This window comes from Sinohyriopsis cumingii, chromosome 6 (assembly GCF_028554795.1).
Source record: "Sinohyriopsis cumingii isolate HCF-2022 chromosome 6, ASM2855479v2, whole genome shotgun sequence".
Classification (NCBI taxonomy): domain Eukaryota; kingdom Metazoa; phylum Mollusca; class Bivalvia; order Unionida; family Unionidae; genus Sinohyriopsis; species Sinohyriopsis cumingii.
The window spans coordinates 18,064,040-18,083,151 of NC_142966.1; the positions used below are offsets into that span (position 1 = coordinate 18,064,040).

The window sequence follows — 19,112 nt, forward strand, 5'->3', positions numbered from 1 at the left end:
AGTTGTGATGTCCATCAGGACTGTGTCAGGTCCATCTTCTAGATGCTTTGTGAGGGCCGAAAATGTTGGCTAGCACAAGATTGTTGTAGGCAGCAAACTCCAAGAGCCTGAGTCCTCTTTCATTCGTTTCTGCATTGCAGAAGGGTCCACATGTGCTTTGCCAGTTTGTCTGTGAATCAATTCCCACCTTTGCATCCCAGTCTTCTTGGTCAAACAGAATGTCCTTCTTGGTTGAGTTGTCAATGACATCTTGCAGTTGGTTGTAAAATTTCTCCAGTTCGTTGTCATAATAGTTAGATGTGGGTGCATAGGCCTGTATGATTGTGATCATTGATGATGAAGGGAGTTGCCCTGGGCAGCAACCCATAATGCTGTTCACAATGCCCTGTGGACAAGAAATCTACCACCATGATTGTGTTCATAGTGCCACTTTGGGGAAAACATTATTTGAAACTGTAATCATTGAAGAAAATGGGGCTCATGATTTATTGTTTTCATCAATTTTTCTCATTGAACACATATATGTCACAAGGTGTGGTAAGTGGGGTACAAGTCCAAAACAACCTCCTGCTTATCTTTCTCTCGATGAAACAGTCGTAGATTCCATGGGGACAGGTTTAGGACACCTCCCCTTTCTGCTTCAGACAATAATGTCATAAGGGCCTGTGGGTGAGCAGTTTCAATAGATCTGCAAGATGCATGCCATCACATCCTCATGTTCCCATCTTACAGCAAAATGCCTCTGATTTGTTTTGAACAGGGAATAATTCAATTTTGGGCTGTTTTGTTTGGCTTCACCTCAGCCTTCAAATTCTTCACCAAGCTTAGGGTGAGGTAACAGTGACTCATTTACGGTCATTAGGGTCCCAATCCTCCATTATTTTGACAACTGGTTGATGCACAACATCCTTGGAGATGCCATTCTGTTGGTTGATGATGATTTGCTGGGTCTCACCCCCATCCTTAGAGGTCCAATCTCAACCCTTGTCAGGATTTCATGTATGTAGGGATGAATTTCCTCACCAAACAAGGTACATGTCCCACCAGACATGATTGTTTAGAGTCAGTTCCTCATATTGGGTCTTACAGTGAAGTCATCATTGTTAGCTCATATTTACCTCTCTCTCCTGGAGGTCTTAATATGGTTGCAGAAGAACTTCTCTTGAATCCAGCTTTTTAATCACCACCAGAATTGTTGGCTTGATTGGGACCAGTTCCTGACTTGAGTCCTGCTTTGCAGCCCTGAATCACAATCCTTTCTGTATTCAGATGCATCAGATTTTGGATGGTATCCTCACCTGTAGCCTGAAAGGATAGTTTTTCACATCAACAACCTAGAAATGTGGGCATTGTTTCTAGCCCTACAAGGGGTGTGTCAGCCTCATTAGGTGTCTTGTTGTGATTGTCTAAGACAACACAATGGTGGCCATGTACCTCAAATGTGAAGGAAGTACATAGCTCCTTTTCATGTGGAAGTCTGGAACCTCCTTTGATGGGCATTCAGATGTGATGACTGTTTTTCATCTGGGGGAAAAGTCAGTAATGAAATTGTTTGTCTTGTCTCCATTACCAGATTAGAGGGTCTGTTCAGTCATCGCTTTCTTGCAGATATGGGATTGTCTGTACACTTGTACTTTCCCGCCTTTAAAAATAATTCTCCAGATCCCCATCAAATAAGGATCTCCACGTCTTGGCTCATCCTGATAGTCTCTCAATGGCTCCAGCATTCATGGTTCAGCAATCTGTTCAACCAGTTCATAGAAGAGTTTGAGTTCACCACAGGGACAAGACCTGCTATTGCAGCACAGAGAATCTCTCCTACACAACAATCCATAACTTCTCCACCATCACTCTTTGTTCTTGTCAAACGACCCTTTGTACAGTTTTCCATTGCTCTTTTAGCATAATTGAGGAGGAGGTGTGAAATCCATACCTTGTTAGTGGAAAGGTTGTTCTTGGTTGAGTGTTAACTGATTTGGTTTCTCTTCTTTGTCATCCTGGATCTCTGGTCAAGAATCAGTAACCCCTCTTTTGAAATTATCAGTTTCTGTCATATCTGGGCTGGGGATGATCCAGATAGCCTTGTTTGCCCACTTAGGTGTTGAGGTTCTTTTTGCTTCTTATAAAAGGAGAACAAAAAGAATCATCTTTGTCCCTCTCATGGACTCATCTGATGACTTTGGTGGCTTATCAGTCCCTCATGAATTTTATGAGAATTAAAGCCCATAAGGTTAGGAACATTGCTGCATCTTGGGCCTACTTGAATAACTCCTGTGGATGATGTCATATGATTCCTAGTGATCTCACTCTACCTTTTCATCCTTTTGCCTTTGTTCTTTGGCACATCCTTTTTACCTTTGTTTTTTGGCACAACAGAGTTCTTTTCAATTCTGGGCTTCCATTTAATAATTGGAGGAGGTAATATTTAGCTTGGACTGGGGACTTGAATTCCTGGAATTACTAATTGGACTAGGGAATATTTAGCTTGGAATGGTGACTTGAAGTCCTGGAACTACTACTTGGAGGAGGGAATATTTAGCTTGGACTGGTGACTTGAAGTCCTGGAAAAGGAAAGCAATGCAGTAGTAGCAGGTCAGTATTACATAATTAGAATTAGTTTTACCCACCAACACCCCTCAGGAAAAACTGCATTTAAAAAAGAAAATACAAATTCAGTTTTTTTGGGAAAGAATGCATTATTAATTCATTATTTATTATGTTTTACATTTATGTGGTTTTCTTTTCAGATGGGTTCACTTTGATCCCTATGGTCATTACTTGTTCACAGGAATTGCCAACAATACAACTGGTCAACATGAGCAGACAGCTCCAGTGGGCTTTATGAAGTAAGATATGCTTTGTTTACAATTAACTCATTATTAATGTTCATATTAGGAGGTAATATCAAATTTTGCAAATGAATAATCCTCACATTTTTTAAACTAGGAGATTTGACAGGTGAAAGTTATGAATTTGTAATCAGTTTAAAATAACTCTTTTGTTGGTCAGTTAATCATTATTTCATGGTAGAAGTAGATTTTGTAATCATTTTGGCACTGTTTCTTCATCAGATATGTTCCCCAAACACATCAGTAATGGAAATAAACTTGGATACCATTATAGTACAAGTCACATGGGTCATGTATGTGCATTTATTCATTTTAAATTAAATATAAAATTTTTTTTTAAACATTTAACACTAACTTTCTGTAACTAAAGTCTATTAAATCCTGATTATTGAATGTTCTGCACCTTAACTGTCACCAAGAAACTTCCAGACAAAAATTATCTATCACTATAAACTTTTAAAATGGTGGCCATATACTAATCTTGGATCAGAATAAAGCACGTCGAGTGGAGTCATCACAGTCGAGGGTAGTACAAATTTGTTTATCAGTATGCGTAGCTTTCATTGTGACATCACAGTTTGCAACATTTAATCCAGATTATACTTGATCACACCTTTAGGTTCAATTCGTCCAAAAAGTCTATGTACTTTAACATTGATTTTGCCTTATCCATCTCTCAAGGCGTCTAAATAATGACCTGCCAAATGAATATGGATGTATACAAATCCAAATGTAGTGAATAGCCACTTAAAGGTATGTAGAATCACATTATACAAAATGACACCCATTACTGAAATAGTCGCTGTTGAATGCCTACATGACCCATGTGACTAGTACTATAGATTCCAACCCACTGGAGAAAATAAAAGGCTGTCTTTCCTGCAGATATTGACCAGATAGACAATGGGGCAAATCTCTTACCAATTATCTTCCCATACCAACACTAAGTGGCTACCCATCAACCAGATGTTAAATGTTTAAGTTTTTCATATGTACAGTCCAGTATGATCAACATATTCCACATTTCTCAATATTCAAGAAATCAGCCTTACTTTTATCCATCCAAGAGTTGGTGTTCTATTTCCTATAAAAATATTTGCCACATACTGTTCTTGTTATTTTAAGATTTTTTAAAAACCTAGTATTTGTGAGAATCTTTCAGTTTGTTTGTAGGTAATAGGCCTCTTCAATTTTGGCAGCCTTGGATCAAACTTTTTTCTCAAAATAGTTGGATTGGTGGTTCTTCCTGGGCTCTTCTACCGCCAAATTTACTGACTGCCATTTATGGCCTATTGTGTGCTAGAAATGGTGTTAAATCCTAAAACTAACATATCACGGATCTGCAAAACAAATGGGCAAGTCTGATCTCACCAGTTCCTGCATTTTTACCAATCTGAACTAGAACGCTCTGGTTGCCTAGTGGTTAGAGTGTTTGCCTTGAATGTGTGAGGCCGCGGGTTAGAACCCCGGCCGAATCATTCCAAAGACTTACAAAAATGGTGCTAACAGCTGCCTCACTTGTCGCTCAGCATTAAGAGGTTAGTGTTAGGACTGGTTGGCCTGGTGTCAGGATAATGTGACTGGGTGGGACATCATGCTACATGTCTGTGGCATGATTCCCCAGTGCTAGACATCACTATAAATTGCCACACTGCAGACATTGTAGCGATCTGAACACACCAATCTGAACTTCATTTCTCACCCTCCCAAGCATGTGGCATGGATTATCACACTTACATAGTCAGCTTCTGACAGAGAGTGGATTTTATTGAAACATTTTTGACTTGCTCATTGCCATGTTATATTTTATTCTTCCCAGCTGGTTTTTTTTTTTTTTTTTGGTGCCAATTACAGATGGCGCTAATGGCTCAGTAGGACCCTATTTCTGGCCATCCAGATCATTATGTTATATCAACCAAGGTAAAACAATTTTTTTGTCAGTATGGCATGACAACCAATGGCTTAAAACAGGAATTCCTCTGGAAAAGCTCCAACCAGAAGTTCTAGACTAGAATTATGTGAAATAACTCAGTGGTTGTGACTAACAAAATCACACTATCTGTGCATTCTGGTCAAATCTAGATGCGCACCAGACCAGCAAACTTTGATTGTCTGTGATGACTCAAGCCCTTAACACCAAGTGGTCCTCTCATCTAGTTGTCTTTCAACAGATTTGTGCACTTTTGTAGTGAGGTCCATCTCCACAAATCAAAAAAGCATACAGAGTATATTTCAATTTTAAATAATTTCCTCTATTTGATGAAGACTTTTAAAATAGATAAAGTACTAAAAACTGCAACATTGTTTAAGCTCAAGTGAAAAAAATCACAGCATTATGTCTTGTACATTCTGAGTTACTGCTTCCTAAAAATGACATATTTCATTATAACAAATACACAAAAGTTAGCGGTGGTGGTGAGGGGGTGAATATGCATGTTGCTTTGCTAGAACATTACATTTTTTCCAAAGTCTATCAATTTCTAAATATGATAATTCTAATCATATGTACAACTTGTGTCAAAAATGTGAAAAAATGACAAAATCTTACAAAAAATTCAGCATTTCTCTCAAGTTCATGAACCAAATTTTTATAATTAATTGTCACACCATTGTATGTATTTTGAAACAGTTTCATCTATGCTGCATACAATATTAAAGGAAATATTAGTTTTGCTTGCTTTGCAAATATACAAGATGGTCTTAAAAATGACAAATTTTATCATTTTTCTTTCCATCAAAAATTATTCAGTGTTTGTCACAAGAAAATAGAAAAACTCTTAATCAAGCTAAGCTCTGTTTCAGAGTGATCTACAAGTATCCTAAATAATAAAATACCATTTTCAAAAATGTCCACATGTCCTATATATTGAACTAAAAGAATTCAGTTTTCTCACACTCTTAAAATTTCTTATTTTTTCTACGAATATTATGCCATATTTGCCAGCCTTTAAGTAGATACTTTCCTACCAAAAAATTTCGTCTTCATGTTATTACTCAGAATAGACTTATACGGATTATGTCATTCAAATCAATTTATCATATGTCTTGTAAAATTTATCCAAACATATGTGTGCAAATAATTATCATTATGGGGAAGAGGTAGTGCATGAAAAAAATGTAGGACCCAACATTGAGAAGGATTTAAAATATTTAAGTGATCGTCAGTGTTAAATTCACTTTCATCAGATGTGATTGTGCTAAAGCAGCATGCGCTAACAAATAATAGTTGTTTGATTACATATATGTGTATTAAAATAGACAAGTTAGAAAATGAATAACCATGTCAAAGATGGATATTCCTTAGCATTTTTCTTCTTGCACCTTGTGATCAAATAAAATATGCCCAGACTTATGAGAGAGAGGGAGGGAGTTTGCAGAACATTTGTAACCTGTATTGTTTAGGTACCTGATGATTGTTGATCTTGTTCTTGTACAAGAGAAATACTATATCCCATTAATACCACGAGTAAACAATCCTTCTAGTTTTTTATTAGTGTATCCATTATCGAACCACTTGGCTTTGCACTGTTATTTACATGCTAATTAAATTTGCTTCATCTCTGGTCAGGTCATTTCCATATAACACCTGTCTGAGAGCAAGATTTTGCAGACCAGATCAAATTAGTGAGGTTACCAATAGGGAAATGAGGCTACCCACAGAGTATTGTGAATACGGTACTGTGTAATGCCAGAAAATATCAGGTGCTTACTCAGCAAAACTGTCAGAGCAATTTAAACCAAGAACAAGCATGAGCAAAGATCAAAGCCAAATGCCACCTCAGTACAGGAAGTGTACATGCACTGAAAGGATCATTTTATATGTTGTGAATGGATTGGTGATTGTACTTGCAAAGAAAATTTCACAGCATGCTCAATGGTCATTCTTGGGATTTAACCTAAATGGAGTCTCTATTGCTTGAAGCACACAGAAAAAAGGTTTTATGGGACCCAATGCTTCTTTCTTCCATCGAAAACCAGGAAAGAGAAAACAATTATTCAAGCCCTAGCATTGTGGCTGAAGTCGATAATATCTTTGCATGCCTTGCATTTGGATGTAATATTTCACTCGAAGAAATAATAAAAGCTGTTGCAGATCTGGCAGCACTTTTGTTATTGTTGTTGTAGTAGGGTTTTACCCATTTTTCAGCACACGATAGGCTATACATGGCAGCCAGTATTAATGGTGGAGGAAGAACCCGAGAAAACCTGGGAAAGAACCATCAACCCACGAGAAGCTATTGGCAAGCTTTCTCACATACCCGCATTGGCTGAATCTGAGACTTGAACCTATGATGACAGAGGTGAGATGGCAGTGATCCGTAACGGAGAGCGCTTTCGGCCACTCGGGGGCCCCGTAATACTTTTGATTTGACCATAAGAATTATGAAATGACTCTTGAAATACAGACTTTGGGAATAAAAGCAAAATTTAAGACATAAAATTGCTAGGGTAAAATCTGGATGGGGGCTTGTCCATGTTTTATTTGGATCTCTGTTTCATATTAGATTCAGTGGAGTCGGTCAGGGCACAAGACTAACTTTACAGGAAAACCTCAGACACTTTAAACTGCACTTATTTTTTTCATGCAAAACATTACATGATCAAACGGTTGCCTTTAGAATTTTCTTAAAATGGAATCCAGCAAGCATTACATGTTCAATATGATAGGAACAATAAGCCCCTTAAAAAAACTTAAATAGTCAATACAGAAAAATAGTAAAGAATATTCAGATTGTTGGGGGTGGGGTGGAGCAGGAAGGACAACCATTAATTTTTCAGACATTTGCCGATTTGAGTATATCTCATGGCATGAGAGATGATTACAGCTACCATGTGCAGTTGAAAAAGGAACAAACAAGGAGTACATAAAGTTGAGAGATATCAAAAAGTCATTGCGCTGCATAGGGTTTATAACTACAGTTTGTAAAATTGTACTGAAGGTAATTATGGTTTAAGTGTACTTTACAATCTTTTTATTTGATCACAATGTTTACTGTCACTGCATCAGTCTTGAATCACACTTTTGAACTGTTACATGTTTTCTGTCTTCACAGTGGAAGTAAATGATATTTTGTTATATTTTACATAAAACTGGTCTAACTCGTGGGAAAAAAAATTGACTGCCTTGCTATGAAGGTCTTGGCTGATATACACATTCAGTTTTCTCAAGTTTCAGTCTCTGTTATCAGTCTTCAGCAGAGACTAGAATTGAATACAGTGCATCCAGCGACAGGGCCCAGATGACCACCAGATCAAATTGATGTCAGTTCAACCTCCTCATTGGTGTGCATTTCATTACCTTCACTGGATTCAGCCAGATATTTCTTAATAAGGAAAAGTCATTCTTTTCCTCTTATCCATGTATTATTGTAATCGATTGTGTGACCATTGATTGTGCTGTCCTCGCGTTTGGGATGAGATTTATCCATCATATAGGAAACAAAGCCATTCTTCTTGTGAAGAGGGACCTTGGTAATAATAATAATAATAATGACTTTGTATATTGCCTAATCTTTAGAAGCTCTAAGCGCTTTACAACATTAGACAACACCTTTAACATAAAAATCGTATATAATGATATGATTACAAAAAACAAACCATGAAATTAGAAAACATAAAAAACATGGTAGGAAACATTATTAGGTCTTTAAGTTTGTTTTTGCAGTAGAGATAAGACACTCTTGCATTTCCTCCTCCATTTACTTATTCTACTAATATTAATATGATAGGGGAATCAGTTCAATGAAGACAGTGAATTTTGTGGTAAATAATGTTTCTCAGAGAATACTTACTCAATCACAATACTATTAAACCTTTCCATACATATCGGCACATCTGTGCATCTTCATTAATGCATCACGCAGAATAAACATAAATATCCCAGTTGATGGGTAGCCACCTAGTGGTGGTAAGAGGAGATCATGGGTAAGAGTTACTTCCATTTTTATGGTTTATAAATAGAAAAGATAAAATTGTCCTCATCCTGGAAGGTCTAGTTTCAAGAGGTAGCCAACTTTATTTCCTAATAAAGGTGTCATTTGGTAAGTATTCTCAAAATATAATATGTTAAAAGTTTCACTGTTTCTGAAATTACTTACCCATTCACATTAGTATTCTACCCCTCCCACAGCTCCTAGCAAATGTTAATTTCTAATTTATGTATATCACTCTACAGTGTGATTGCAATTTACACGAAGGTTACGTTTTTTAAGCACGTGCATAATTTGAGATTTGCATACATTGAAATAATTTTCTCCTTATAAATTCAGTGTGTCAAAATTAGGGGATGCTTCTGCAAAGTATATTAAAATAAAAAGATAAAAGTTTTCATAAAAAGCATAGGGAAATGAACTTACAATATGGGAAACATAAAATATAAACGTGAAATTATATATTTTATTCAATAGAACATGTATGTGTAATTAAAAAACAAAAGCTGCATTGAACAGTAGTGTTGATAATCTCTTTGAAACTGTCTGTAGAGAAAACAATGTTTACATATCCTATTCAGAACTGTCTTTAGAGACAACAACAGGAGATAGGCTTGGGCATGCAGGTATGCCACTTGAAGTGGAAGGTTCATCTGGAGATGACACTCTGAAGAAAGAGTCCAGCTTATTTGAGTCTTATGTTTTCTTTTTTTCTCATAAAAGCTCTTCATAACAAGAAATTGCATCCATAACTTTGCATTGAATAAGTGAGCTTCGATTCATATCTGGATCATTATCCTCCATTGAAGTGCAAGCAGCAGTGACATGACTTATAAATAATAAGATGTCAGACACAACTTTCAATGTCAAAGTCTGAGCATGTTGCTGCTCACAAGCCTCTTGCTGGCTGGCAGATGCTTTTTGTTCTTCATCCAAATGTTATTGTTCCAAATCTGGCAGGTCTTTATTTGTCAACTCCTCAGCATCGGATTCCAAAAGCTGTTTGATGTCAATCTCTTGTAATGTCTCTTCTGCCAGTCTGACTTTGTTTGCAGCTTTTACACTGGCCTTATTTGCTAATGCAATGGTGTCTTCGATATCTAAGCCATCAGAAGAATGATACAACTGAAGACAAAGTTTTTTTCAAATGCTATTCATGCACTGTGTTGGAACCTCCTGCCATTACATTTTACAAATTGCAAGGCATCCATGATGTTAAATATCTTCCAGTAATTTTTCACTGTGATGTTCCGTTCGTGTGTTTGCTTCACCAAATCATTTAAAACTAACTGCAGATATTACTATTTGAAAGCTTTCATGACACCCTGATCCATTGGTTGCAAAAGGAATGTGGTATTTGGTAGCAAATATATGACTTAATGTTTTCAGAATAGTCTTCAATAGTTCTAGGATGGCTGGGGGCATTGTCTAAAAGTAATAAGATTTTAAATGGAATGCCTTCTCTCTGGCAATAGTTTTTAAACTCAAAATGCAGGTCCTTCTCAAAGTATTGCTTGAACACTGTACTGGTCATCCACCCTTTTTAGTACACCTTTAGACAGGTAACTCCATTCGTTCATACCCCTTCAAGGCCCTGGGATTTTCAGAACGATAGATCAAGAGGGAATTCAACTTGTGCATTGCCTCCCAGGAGAAGTGTTAAGTGGTCTTTAGCAGCTTTAAAACAGGGTGGTCTTCTCTTCCACTGAAATGTAAGTGGGGTCAGACATTTTCTTCCAGTGTAGGCCGGTTTCATTGACATTAAAAATTTGCTTTGCTGAGTAATCACTTCTTTCAATAATTTTCTGCAGTCTGGTGGGAAAACCTCTTGCTGCTTCTTCATCAGCTGATGCAGCTTTGCCACTTGTTTTAACATTTTTAAAGCCAAAATGTGCTTTAAACTTGTGTGTAACCACCCAGTCCTGGTATGAAAATCATTTGTTCACCTTGTTTAGATACTTTGAGAACTTTGTACATACTAGAGGCTTTAGCACACACAATCACTTGCCTAAGTGGAATTTTCTTCTTATGCTGATCATCAAGCCACATTGCCAACATCCTATCCATTATGTTTGGGTGGGTATAGCAAATTTTCTGGTTCTAATGGGATGTTCCAGCTTTCACACTTGCTTTTATTTTTTCCACACTGTTATGTATTGTTCTACATGTACTTTCACTAAGGTTCAAAGCATGCTTTATCATGGCAGTACTCGGACCAGCTTCATACCTTTTCACTACTTCAAGTTTAACCTCTAATGAAATAACCTACCTTGCTTGTCATTTAGATGCCATCACTAATAATGTTCCAAAATTGTAACAAACAATTTGTACATGTACATACGTATGCAGCACTGAGCCCACAATAAACAGAATGGTGGGGGTATAAGAGCTGGGCATTGTGGGTAATGTTTGCCTGTCACAGTGGCACAGTCTATATGTTTGAGAGAGTTCTGATAAGTAGCAATCTTTTTTTCGCATTTTTCCTCATCTTGTGGCTATTTTAAATTCGTGTAAATTGAGGTCGCGTAAATCGCAATCACACTGTACTTCACTCAGCTGCTAAATATCCAGTGGATATGTAGCCACATAGTAATGGTAAAGGGAGGTAAAGATTAAGAGTTTCTTCCCTTTGTATGGTGTAGAGAGCTTGACAAGACAAAAAAATTCCTGGGATGACTTAACGCAAGAGTTTTTTTTTTCTAATGTTAATGTGTTTAATCAACTTAAACAGGCAATCATTCAGTTTATTTCCTAATGTTAATGCAATTGGTTAAATGTTTGAATTTTTGTATACTTACAATGTACTTTTCTTCAGTAAAGAATGGATATCCATTTTGGGATAGTTTCCTTTCCTAGAGACAAATTAATGTTTTTGGATAGTTTCCTTTCTTAGAGACAAATTAAATTTTTGGATAGTTTCCTTTCCTCGAGACAATACATTTTTGGATAGTTTCCTTTCCTAGAGACAGAATACATTTTTGGATAGTTTCCTTTCCTAGATACAACACATTTTTGGATAGTTTCCTTTCCTAGAGACAGAATAAATTTTTGGGATAGTTTCCTTTTCTAGAGACAGAATAAATTTTTGGATACTTTCCTTTCCTAGAGATAGAGATCAGGCTGTGCTGACAAGAGGTTGCAGAGACTTGTCTACCATTTTCAAAATAGGGCCTTGCATTGAATTGGTATTTTATCTCATTAAAAAATCAAACACACTCTTAATGTACAAAAATTTACAAAGAAGACATTCCTGTACATTTTAGGTTATTCAGAATGTTTGGCATCTGGAATGGAGGCAAAACTTTGTCCTAAATCAGGCCCAAATAAAATCTCACGTTTGTGAAATATACTTATCATGTACTTAGTTTTTCACTATGCAAGTACAGAAATCTTATATGAAAACTCTGTTATAAAATAGAACATGTGTATTTTTAAATTGTAATGCAATCAGCATATATGGACAGGATCTGGCGTGATAGCTTTTTCTGATATGTCCTTTTCTTTTGGTTTGATTTTTCATTAAGTATAATTTGTATTTAATATGCAGTTAAAATATATTAAAGAGAACTTTAGCTGTCAATATTACCTTTTTGTAGAGTAGTACTATGAGAAAAAGATTAGGTGAAGGTGGCAGGGGCATTTAGTGTTACCCATTTCACACTTGTACACCCATCTATTCATCAGTTAGTCCTGCTAAGTTTTCATTTTTGGTTAAGAGTGAATGGGAATTTGATGAAGACAGTTTTATTTCTAATTAGGTTTTGCTCTTTTTTTAAATGAAATTTTATGGGTTTTTTTATTTTTATTTAAGCTCTTCAGACCAGCAGATCCCAGCAAGCCGTCGTGTACGTTCTCAGAGATTGTCAGCAGTTTATAACAACTTGATTCATTGTTTTCAAGATTATCGTAGGGATCGTCTAATCCATCAGGTTTCTGTGGACAGCACCAGGGAACTGAATGGTGGATCCAGTGGACCGGGAGCCGATCCCTCCATGCACAGTATGATTTCAATGTTAATGTTATGACTGACTTTCTTTCTGACAGATTTGGAAAGCCCCTGCTGTTAAAGTTTATTAGAGGCAAAAAAGAGACCTCTAAAAAACATCTAGGTTGTTAGTTGGTGTAAAACAAACATGAATTTGTATTTGTTTTCTGTAAAGAGAGAGTATTTCAGTTGCATAATGCATTTATAGATAGTCTCAGTCAGTACAAAGAAACTTGTATTCTTTTAGAAAGTTTGAGCTTGGTGTATTACAGATTTTAAAATTTCAAGCTTGTAGGATTTTGTTACTTTCCATTGTTGTCGTACATAGTAATCAAAGAAATTACTACATAAAAAGTAGAACGGAATTTTTGACAATACACATACATCCCTTGTTCATCGAAATGTAGGACACTTGTGGTGCCATTACTTCTTAATAAATTTACTACAACAGCATTTTACTTTCTGCTCTATTGTTTCAGATGACTTGGAAGGGCCTGAGAATAGCCCCCATCCTGATGATTTGGCAGCTCCAAGATCCCCTGTCCATGAGGAAGGTCTTAGATTTGCCAGACAGTATGCATCTCATGTTACCCAAACCATTGCCCCCAGAATTCAGAATGCACAAAACTTTGCAGATGCCATAACTAGGGAAGCACATCTGTCCAGACATGCCATGACCAGGGAAGCACATCTGTCCAGGCATGCCATGACCAGGGAAGCACATCTGTCCAGGCATGCCATGACCAGGGAAGTACAACTGTCCAGACATACCACATCCATACATCCTTATTATTCTCGATATTTCCCAAGCCAGGATAGGCTAGAAGAAAGAGATGGTAATCAATTCAGGTCTGTGATAGCTGGTTTTCCAAATTACCTGAATCCAAATAGTTCTCATAGTTCAATGCAAGTAACATTTCCTCTGGAGCGGCCAAGGGTGCCTAATTCAGTATTCAGAACAGGTTTGCATCTGAGTAATGCAGGTTGTTCTACTGCCTCCAGTAGATCTGGGTTTTCCTTAGAATCTGGAACGTCAGTACGATCAACAGTAGAACAAGAGCAGTTTTCAGAATCTCATCAGACAACCTCATCTTGTCCATCTCAGGGCCAATCAGATTCATTGCAGTTAACTCAAGGGGCCGATTCCTTCCCGGTTGATGTTATCCCAGGAAGTTCTGGAACCTGTCCAAATATGTTATTACCTCAACTAGACCAGACAAATTGCCAGAGACCCAGTAGGAATTATCCTGTCAAAACAATGCCGTGTGAAAGTTGTGGCAATGTTGCTCCCAACATAACCTTGGATACAACAGAGAACTCTTGCTCAGCACAGCCTTCAGGGGCAAGTATGACTTGGTCCTCTGATACAAGTAATATAGAACCTTTAACCCAGACTGGTAACTCCATTTGTCCACACACTCTTCAGAATGCAAGTGCAACATATGGCCCTGTAAACAGGACATCTTCTGAAATGGGGTCGACTTCTTCATTAGGTTCCACACCCTCCCCAATTTTGGCAAGGTTTTTACAATCAGCACAACTGCCAAACCCTGCCACATCTGTGGGTGACAACAGAGCAGTTGGTGCTTCGTCAATAAGATTTATGTCAATCAGGGACCGCCTTTTGGCAGCCAATATTGTTTCTGGAGCAAGCTCCGAGAATGATTCTAGTAGAAGTAATTTTGATACGTGCAGTGGCACATCAGCAGTAACAAATACCTCATTCATTGATCAGTCATGTGGAATGAGACCTGTCAGAATTGTAGCATCTTGCCATTCACTTGGTCATTCCCCATGTTCACGTTGTCCAAGTAACACTGCTCCTATTACTAGTAATATGTCTGTTACTAATGGTAGTTTCACAAGTCATGTTCCACAACCATTAGAAAATATATATTCCCCTAATACTATCCTTGGTGCAGCCTCAGGGCCAAATAGAGGTAATATTATTTCATCATCAGTTCGGCCAACTCTAACATCTACACAGAGTTCATATTGTCAGTTCTCGGGTATGGAAAATGCTAGGCTACGCTCACTGAGAACTAGAAATGCTAGAGGACTTATAACTGATAACTCAGAAATTGCTGCGAGGTCAAACAAACATTTTAGAGACAGATCTCCACTGTCAAGGTCAGAGACTAGTGTCATGGATATGGTTTCCATAGTAACAAGAGATGACAGCTCTCCATCAAGGTCAGGGACTAGTGCCGTGGATACATTTGCTTCATTACCTACTGAACAGTCACTTCAGCAGATTGGAGAAACAATGGAGCAGTCTTCAACTATTTCCAGCGAGTCACAGTCAGGACTTGCCTCATCTACAAGAGAAGTTGCAGCTGGGATTAGAAATGGTAATGAATCAGTGAATCAGCTACTTCCAGAAACAGAAAGTACTTTGATGGATAGAAGGTCTCTTTTAAGACAACTAAGATACGATCTGTCCGTGCAGTCTATGAAAAGTGCAGAAACTGTCCACGGTCAGGTATGTCATTTAGGAACACATAGTAATTCAGTAACACAGGATAATGTCACCAAAACAGAAGCTAATAGGAACAAAATTGGCACTGTCCAACAGTTAGTTTTTTCACATGATGAAAGAGCAAATAGACCAGTAAATCTAAATCCAGATGCTTGCTCTGGTGCTTTCTTCATCCCCATTTCAGAAGAAAATAGTTCAAGGTCAAACAGTACAATCACATCTGAATCATCTCTTAGTCAAGCATCTGAACAGCACTCCGCTGGAAGTCAAGTCTCAGTGAATGAATTATCTATAAGTTCAAGTTCAGATTCCCAGCGGAACATAGAAGTAATTACATCAGACACCAGGACTACTTTATTAACAGCAGATCAACAGAACTTGGTAAATACAAGCAGAGCTCATTCTGTTGTAAATGCATCAGATATTAGGTGGGGGAATCAAGATTCAAACAATAATACACTGCATTTAGTTCACCCTGGCCATAGTCATCCTACATCAGAAGAATACGAGTCAATTAGGGAAAATTATTTGAGTATTACAGACAGAATAGAAAGGGAAATGAATTCATTGAACGAGCGGATTAATGCATTGAGGGAGAATTTCAATTCTAGCCTTGCAGCATTGAGACGAGACAGAGAAAGGTATGCAAATCTTGGTAGAGAATTAAACAGACAAAGAGGGGCATCTGTGTCAGAGCCTGGTCAGCCATTGCAACAGACTTCATCACAGTTTTTAAGTGAGAATTCTCCATTTTCCAGACAACAACTGGTTGGACCGTCTCAGAGTTTGTTTGGTAAGTAGTATCTTGTATAAGTAATGCATTTAGAAATCTCAGACATGTAGCTATGTAGATTTTACCATTGTTACATTTTTACTTGTCAGTATGAGATAAACATCAGGGACTTGCTTGAAAGCCTTGTTATATTTGCTGTTTTTAACTTAATGTTTAATTGGCACCATATTGCCAGTTTATTACTGTTGTGCTATTAAACTCTAGTACATACATGCATGCTTGCATCCAACTATCCTTCCTTCCTTCCTCTATCCTTCCATCCATCCTTCCTTCCATCATTGACTTTGGAAGTTAGGCTACACTAACTACCTGAAAAGTTACTTGTTTTTTATTTGACTAATTACTAGCTTGTTATCAGGGGCCCCAAGTGGCCAAGTGGTTTAAAGCACTCTCGATTACGGATCACTGCCATCTCACCTCTGTCTGCGTGGGTTCGAGTCTCGGATTCAGCCAATGTGGGTATGTGAGAAAGCTTGCCAGTAGCTTCTTGTGGGTCAGTGGTTCTTTCCAGGGTTTTCCCGGGTTCTTCCTCCATTAATACTGGCCGCCTTGTATAGCCTATTGTGTGCTGAAAAATGGCATTAAATACAACAACAACAAAAAACAAAAGCTTCGTTATTATAATTCTCTGAATATTTTGAGTGATCCCGTAGAAACATTAAAAACTGTGGTACATCGCAAATGAAAATGCAGAATATCACTGTGTAACTTAACAATACTTATGTGTCATATTAGGAAAACAATATCTGGTTTCATACAAGCTGATATTCACTTTCACAGACATGATTCCATATTGTCTGCCAATATTCCATTTTTCATTACAAATTAATATTTTTACAGTTAGGAAAGGTTTGAAATAAAAAAATATTCATGGCCTAAAGGTAAACAGTGAAAATATTTTTAAAGTTCATGATTTTACTGATTGGTGGGCTTAGGAAAACTGTCTTAGTAAAATCAGAAAATATCATTTAAAGCTGTTAGTTTTGAGTGATTTAGCTTTGTTTGCATGCTTATATGTTTTTCTTTGCATGTGCAAATGAGTCCAGATTATTAAATTAGTCTCCCGGCATTGAGTGCTTTGTTTTTGGAATTTCAAGATTTTATGACATAATGGGAGAGTGTTATTTTCAAGTATTACAAAACTGACTCTCACACATGATATGTTTACAGGTCATCATGGATTCCTTCTGAACACTAGCGGTTTATCCCAACCTAGGACCTTATTGGAAACATCACTGAGGTCACACACATTAAACAGACGACTCCAGCAAGCTTCAGGCAGGCCCCTAGAGTAAGTCACCCTATGTAATGTCTGAAATTTTGCATTTTCTGATGATATTTGGAATGTTTGCTCCATGTTGTAGATCATATTTAAAATTGCTTTTGCAATGAAACATTGCAAAATTTAAAAAATAAAAAAAAAATCCATCCTTTTAATTAAATTTGACCAGTAAAAGAACAAAATCCTTTCCAAAAATACAAGAATATTCATTAGTATAAGAATAAATTTTCGCATGACAATCAAGATTCTAAATGATTAAAGTATGTCAGGAAAAGGCCAGCAATCCTCATCAGTCAGAGAAGGGTTCAGTTGGAAGATTTTTAGGCCCCTGCACCAGTGATCCTCAGAAATACTGAAATAGTGCCATTGCACTCATTCCAGAGTTTATTTCTTTGGAATAAGAACTTACTAAAGAACATTCTTTTTATGGCTTTGTGCAGATAATTTAGGCGTAGTTTTAATTTGACATTGGAAGCTGTTTATAACAACCAATTAATATTTCAGATTTCTGGAGATACCTGAACACAGTGATGTCCCTGTGGAGCCCCATACTTGGCGGGCACTACAACGGCAGTATCTCCATCCCCATTACTCGAGCAGCATTTTGGATGATACCATTAACAGGCCTAACAATGCCATTCAGTCAGCCATTAACAGGGCTATTGCAGGTTTGTAAAAATGTTTACAAGTCAGGGATCTCCTTAGGAATATTTGATAGCATCAGGGTAAGCATGTGGTAGCATGACAGAATGTTTCAAATGGGCAATAACTCTAATAACAATGACAGGAGCAAAGAGATTTGTCATCTTGAGAGGAGGACAGTGATATTTAGGTCATCAAATTCTGAGGGATTAGTTGTGCTAATGAGTCTTAGATGAAAGGATTGAGAAACATGGGTATACATATTCCACTGATTTACACCCACTTCACTGTCATAAATTAAAGTTTCACAACTATAGTCAGTACTGTCCACTGCTTTTACATCAGGACTGGTTCAGTGGCAGTGCAAGATCTAGTCAGCACTTGAGGATACATACTTGATCTGAGACCAAATGAAGAGTTCCTTATCTTTGTAAAGAACACTAAATCAAATATGCCACTAATTCTTACAATGATACCAACTTACAACATTACATGCAATTTTCTCCGCAGGGGTATTGACCATCATATTCTAGTATATGTTTTTGAATTTGTTGATATGCTATGCACAAGTGATGATGTGCTTTATGAGTCCTAATATTCTATAAAAATGATTTTGTTAAAAAAACATTGTTACCTAATTCCATATCCTATATCTTGAAAGGTACCTTTTTTTATCACTTGGTAAGTAATAATAATAATAATAATGAGGACTTTGTATAGCGCCTAGTCTTCAGAAGCTCTAAGCGCTTTACAACATTAGACAACACCTATAACATAAAAACATATAGAATGATATGATTACAAAAACAAACACCATGAAATTAGAAAACATAAAAAAACATGCTGAGCAGCTCTGTTTTGAACTTTTTGAAGTTTCTGGAGCAGATATTGAGATGAACCAGACAGAATTGAGTAATTAAGATAATCTGGAATAATTACCCTCTCCTATCTGTTCTATTTTGAATCTGGCTTGACCTGACTGGCAGACATTACATTGCAATGAAATTCATGCTGTAAATTTGTTGATCGTCCTTGAAGAAAATGAGTGAAAATTTAAACCCGTGCAGCCCAATCAGACATAAATTATTACTCATTGCACATATCCAGGTCCATTACTGATAATGTTAGTCATTTTTTCTACTATTTCATCTA

General features: G+C 37.1%; 1 protein-coding gene across 1 annotated transcript in view; it reads left to right on the plus strand.

The window, feature by feature from the left end:
• The window catches only part of LOC149796439 (uncharacterized), a 94,810-nt gene that overhangs the window by 40,642 nt on the left and 35,056 nt on the right, over nucleotides 1-19,112 (plus strand). Inside the window, exons 9-13 of the mRNA XM_089961119.1 lie at nucleotides 2,748-2,846; nucleotides 12,591-12,778; nucleotides 13,244-16,036; nucleotides 17,207-17,327; nucleotides 17,823-17,986. Of these exons, the coding sequence (XP_089817245.1) occupies nucleotides 2,748-2,846; nucleotides 12,591-12,778; nucleotides 13,244-16,036; nucleotides 17,207-17,327; nucleotides 17,823-17,986 (3,365 nt within the window). The remainder of the gene's footprint in view (nucleotides 1-2,747; nucleotides 2,847-12,590; nucleotides 12,779-13,243; nucleotides 16,037-17,206; nucleotides 17,328-17,822; nucleotides 17,987-19,112) is intronic.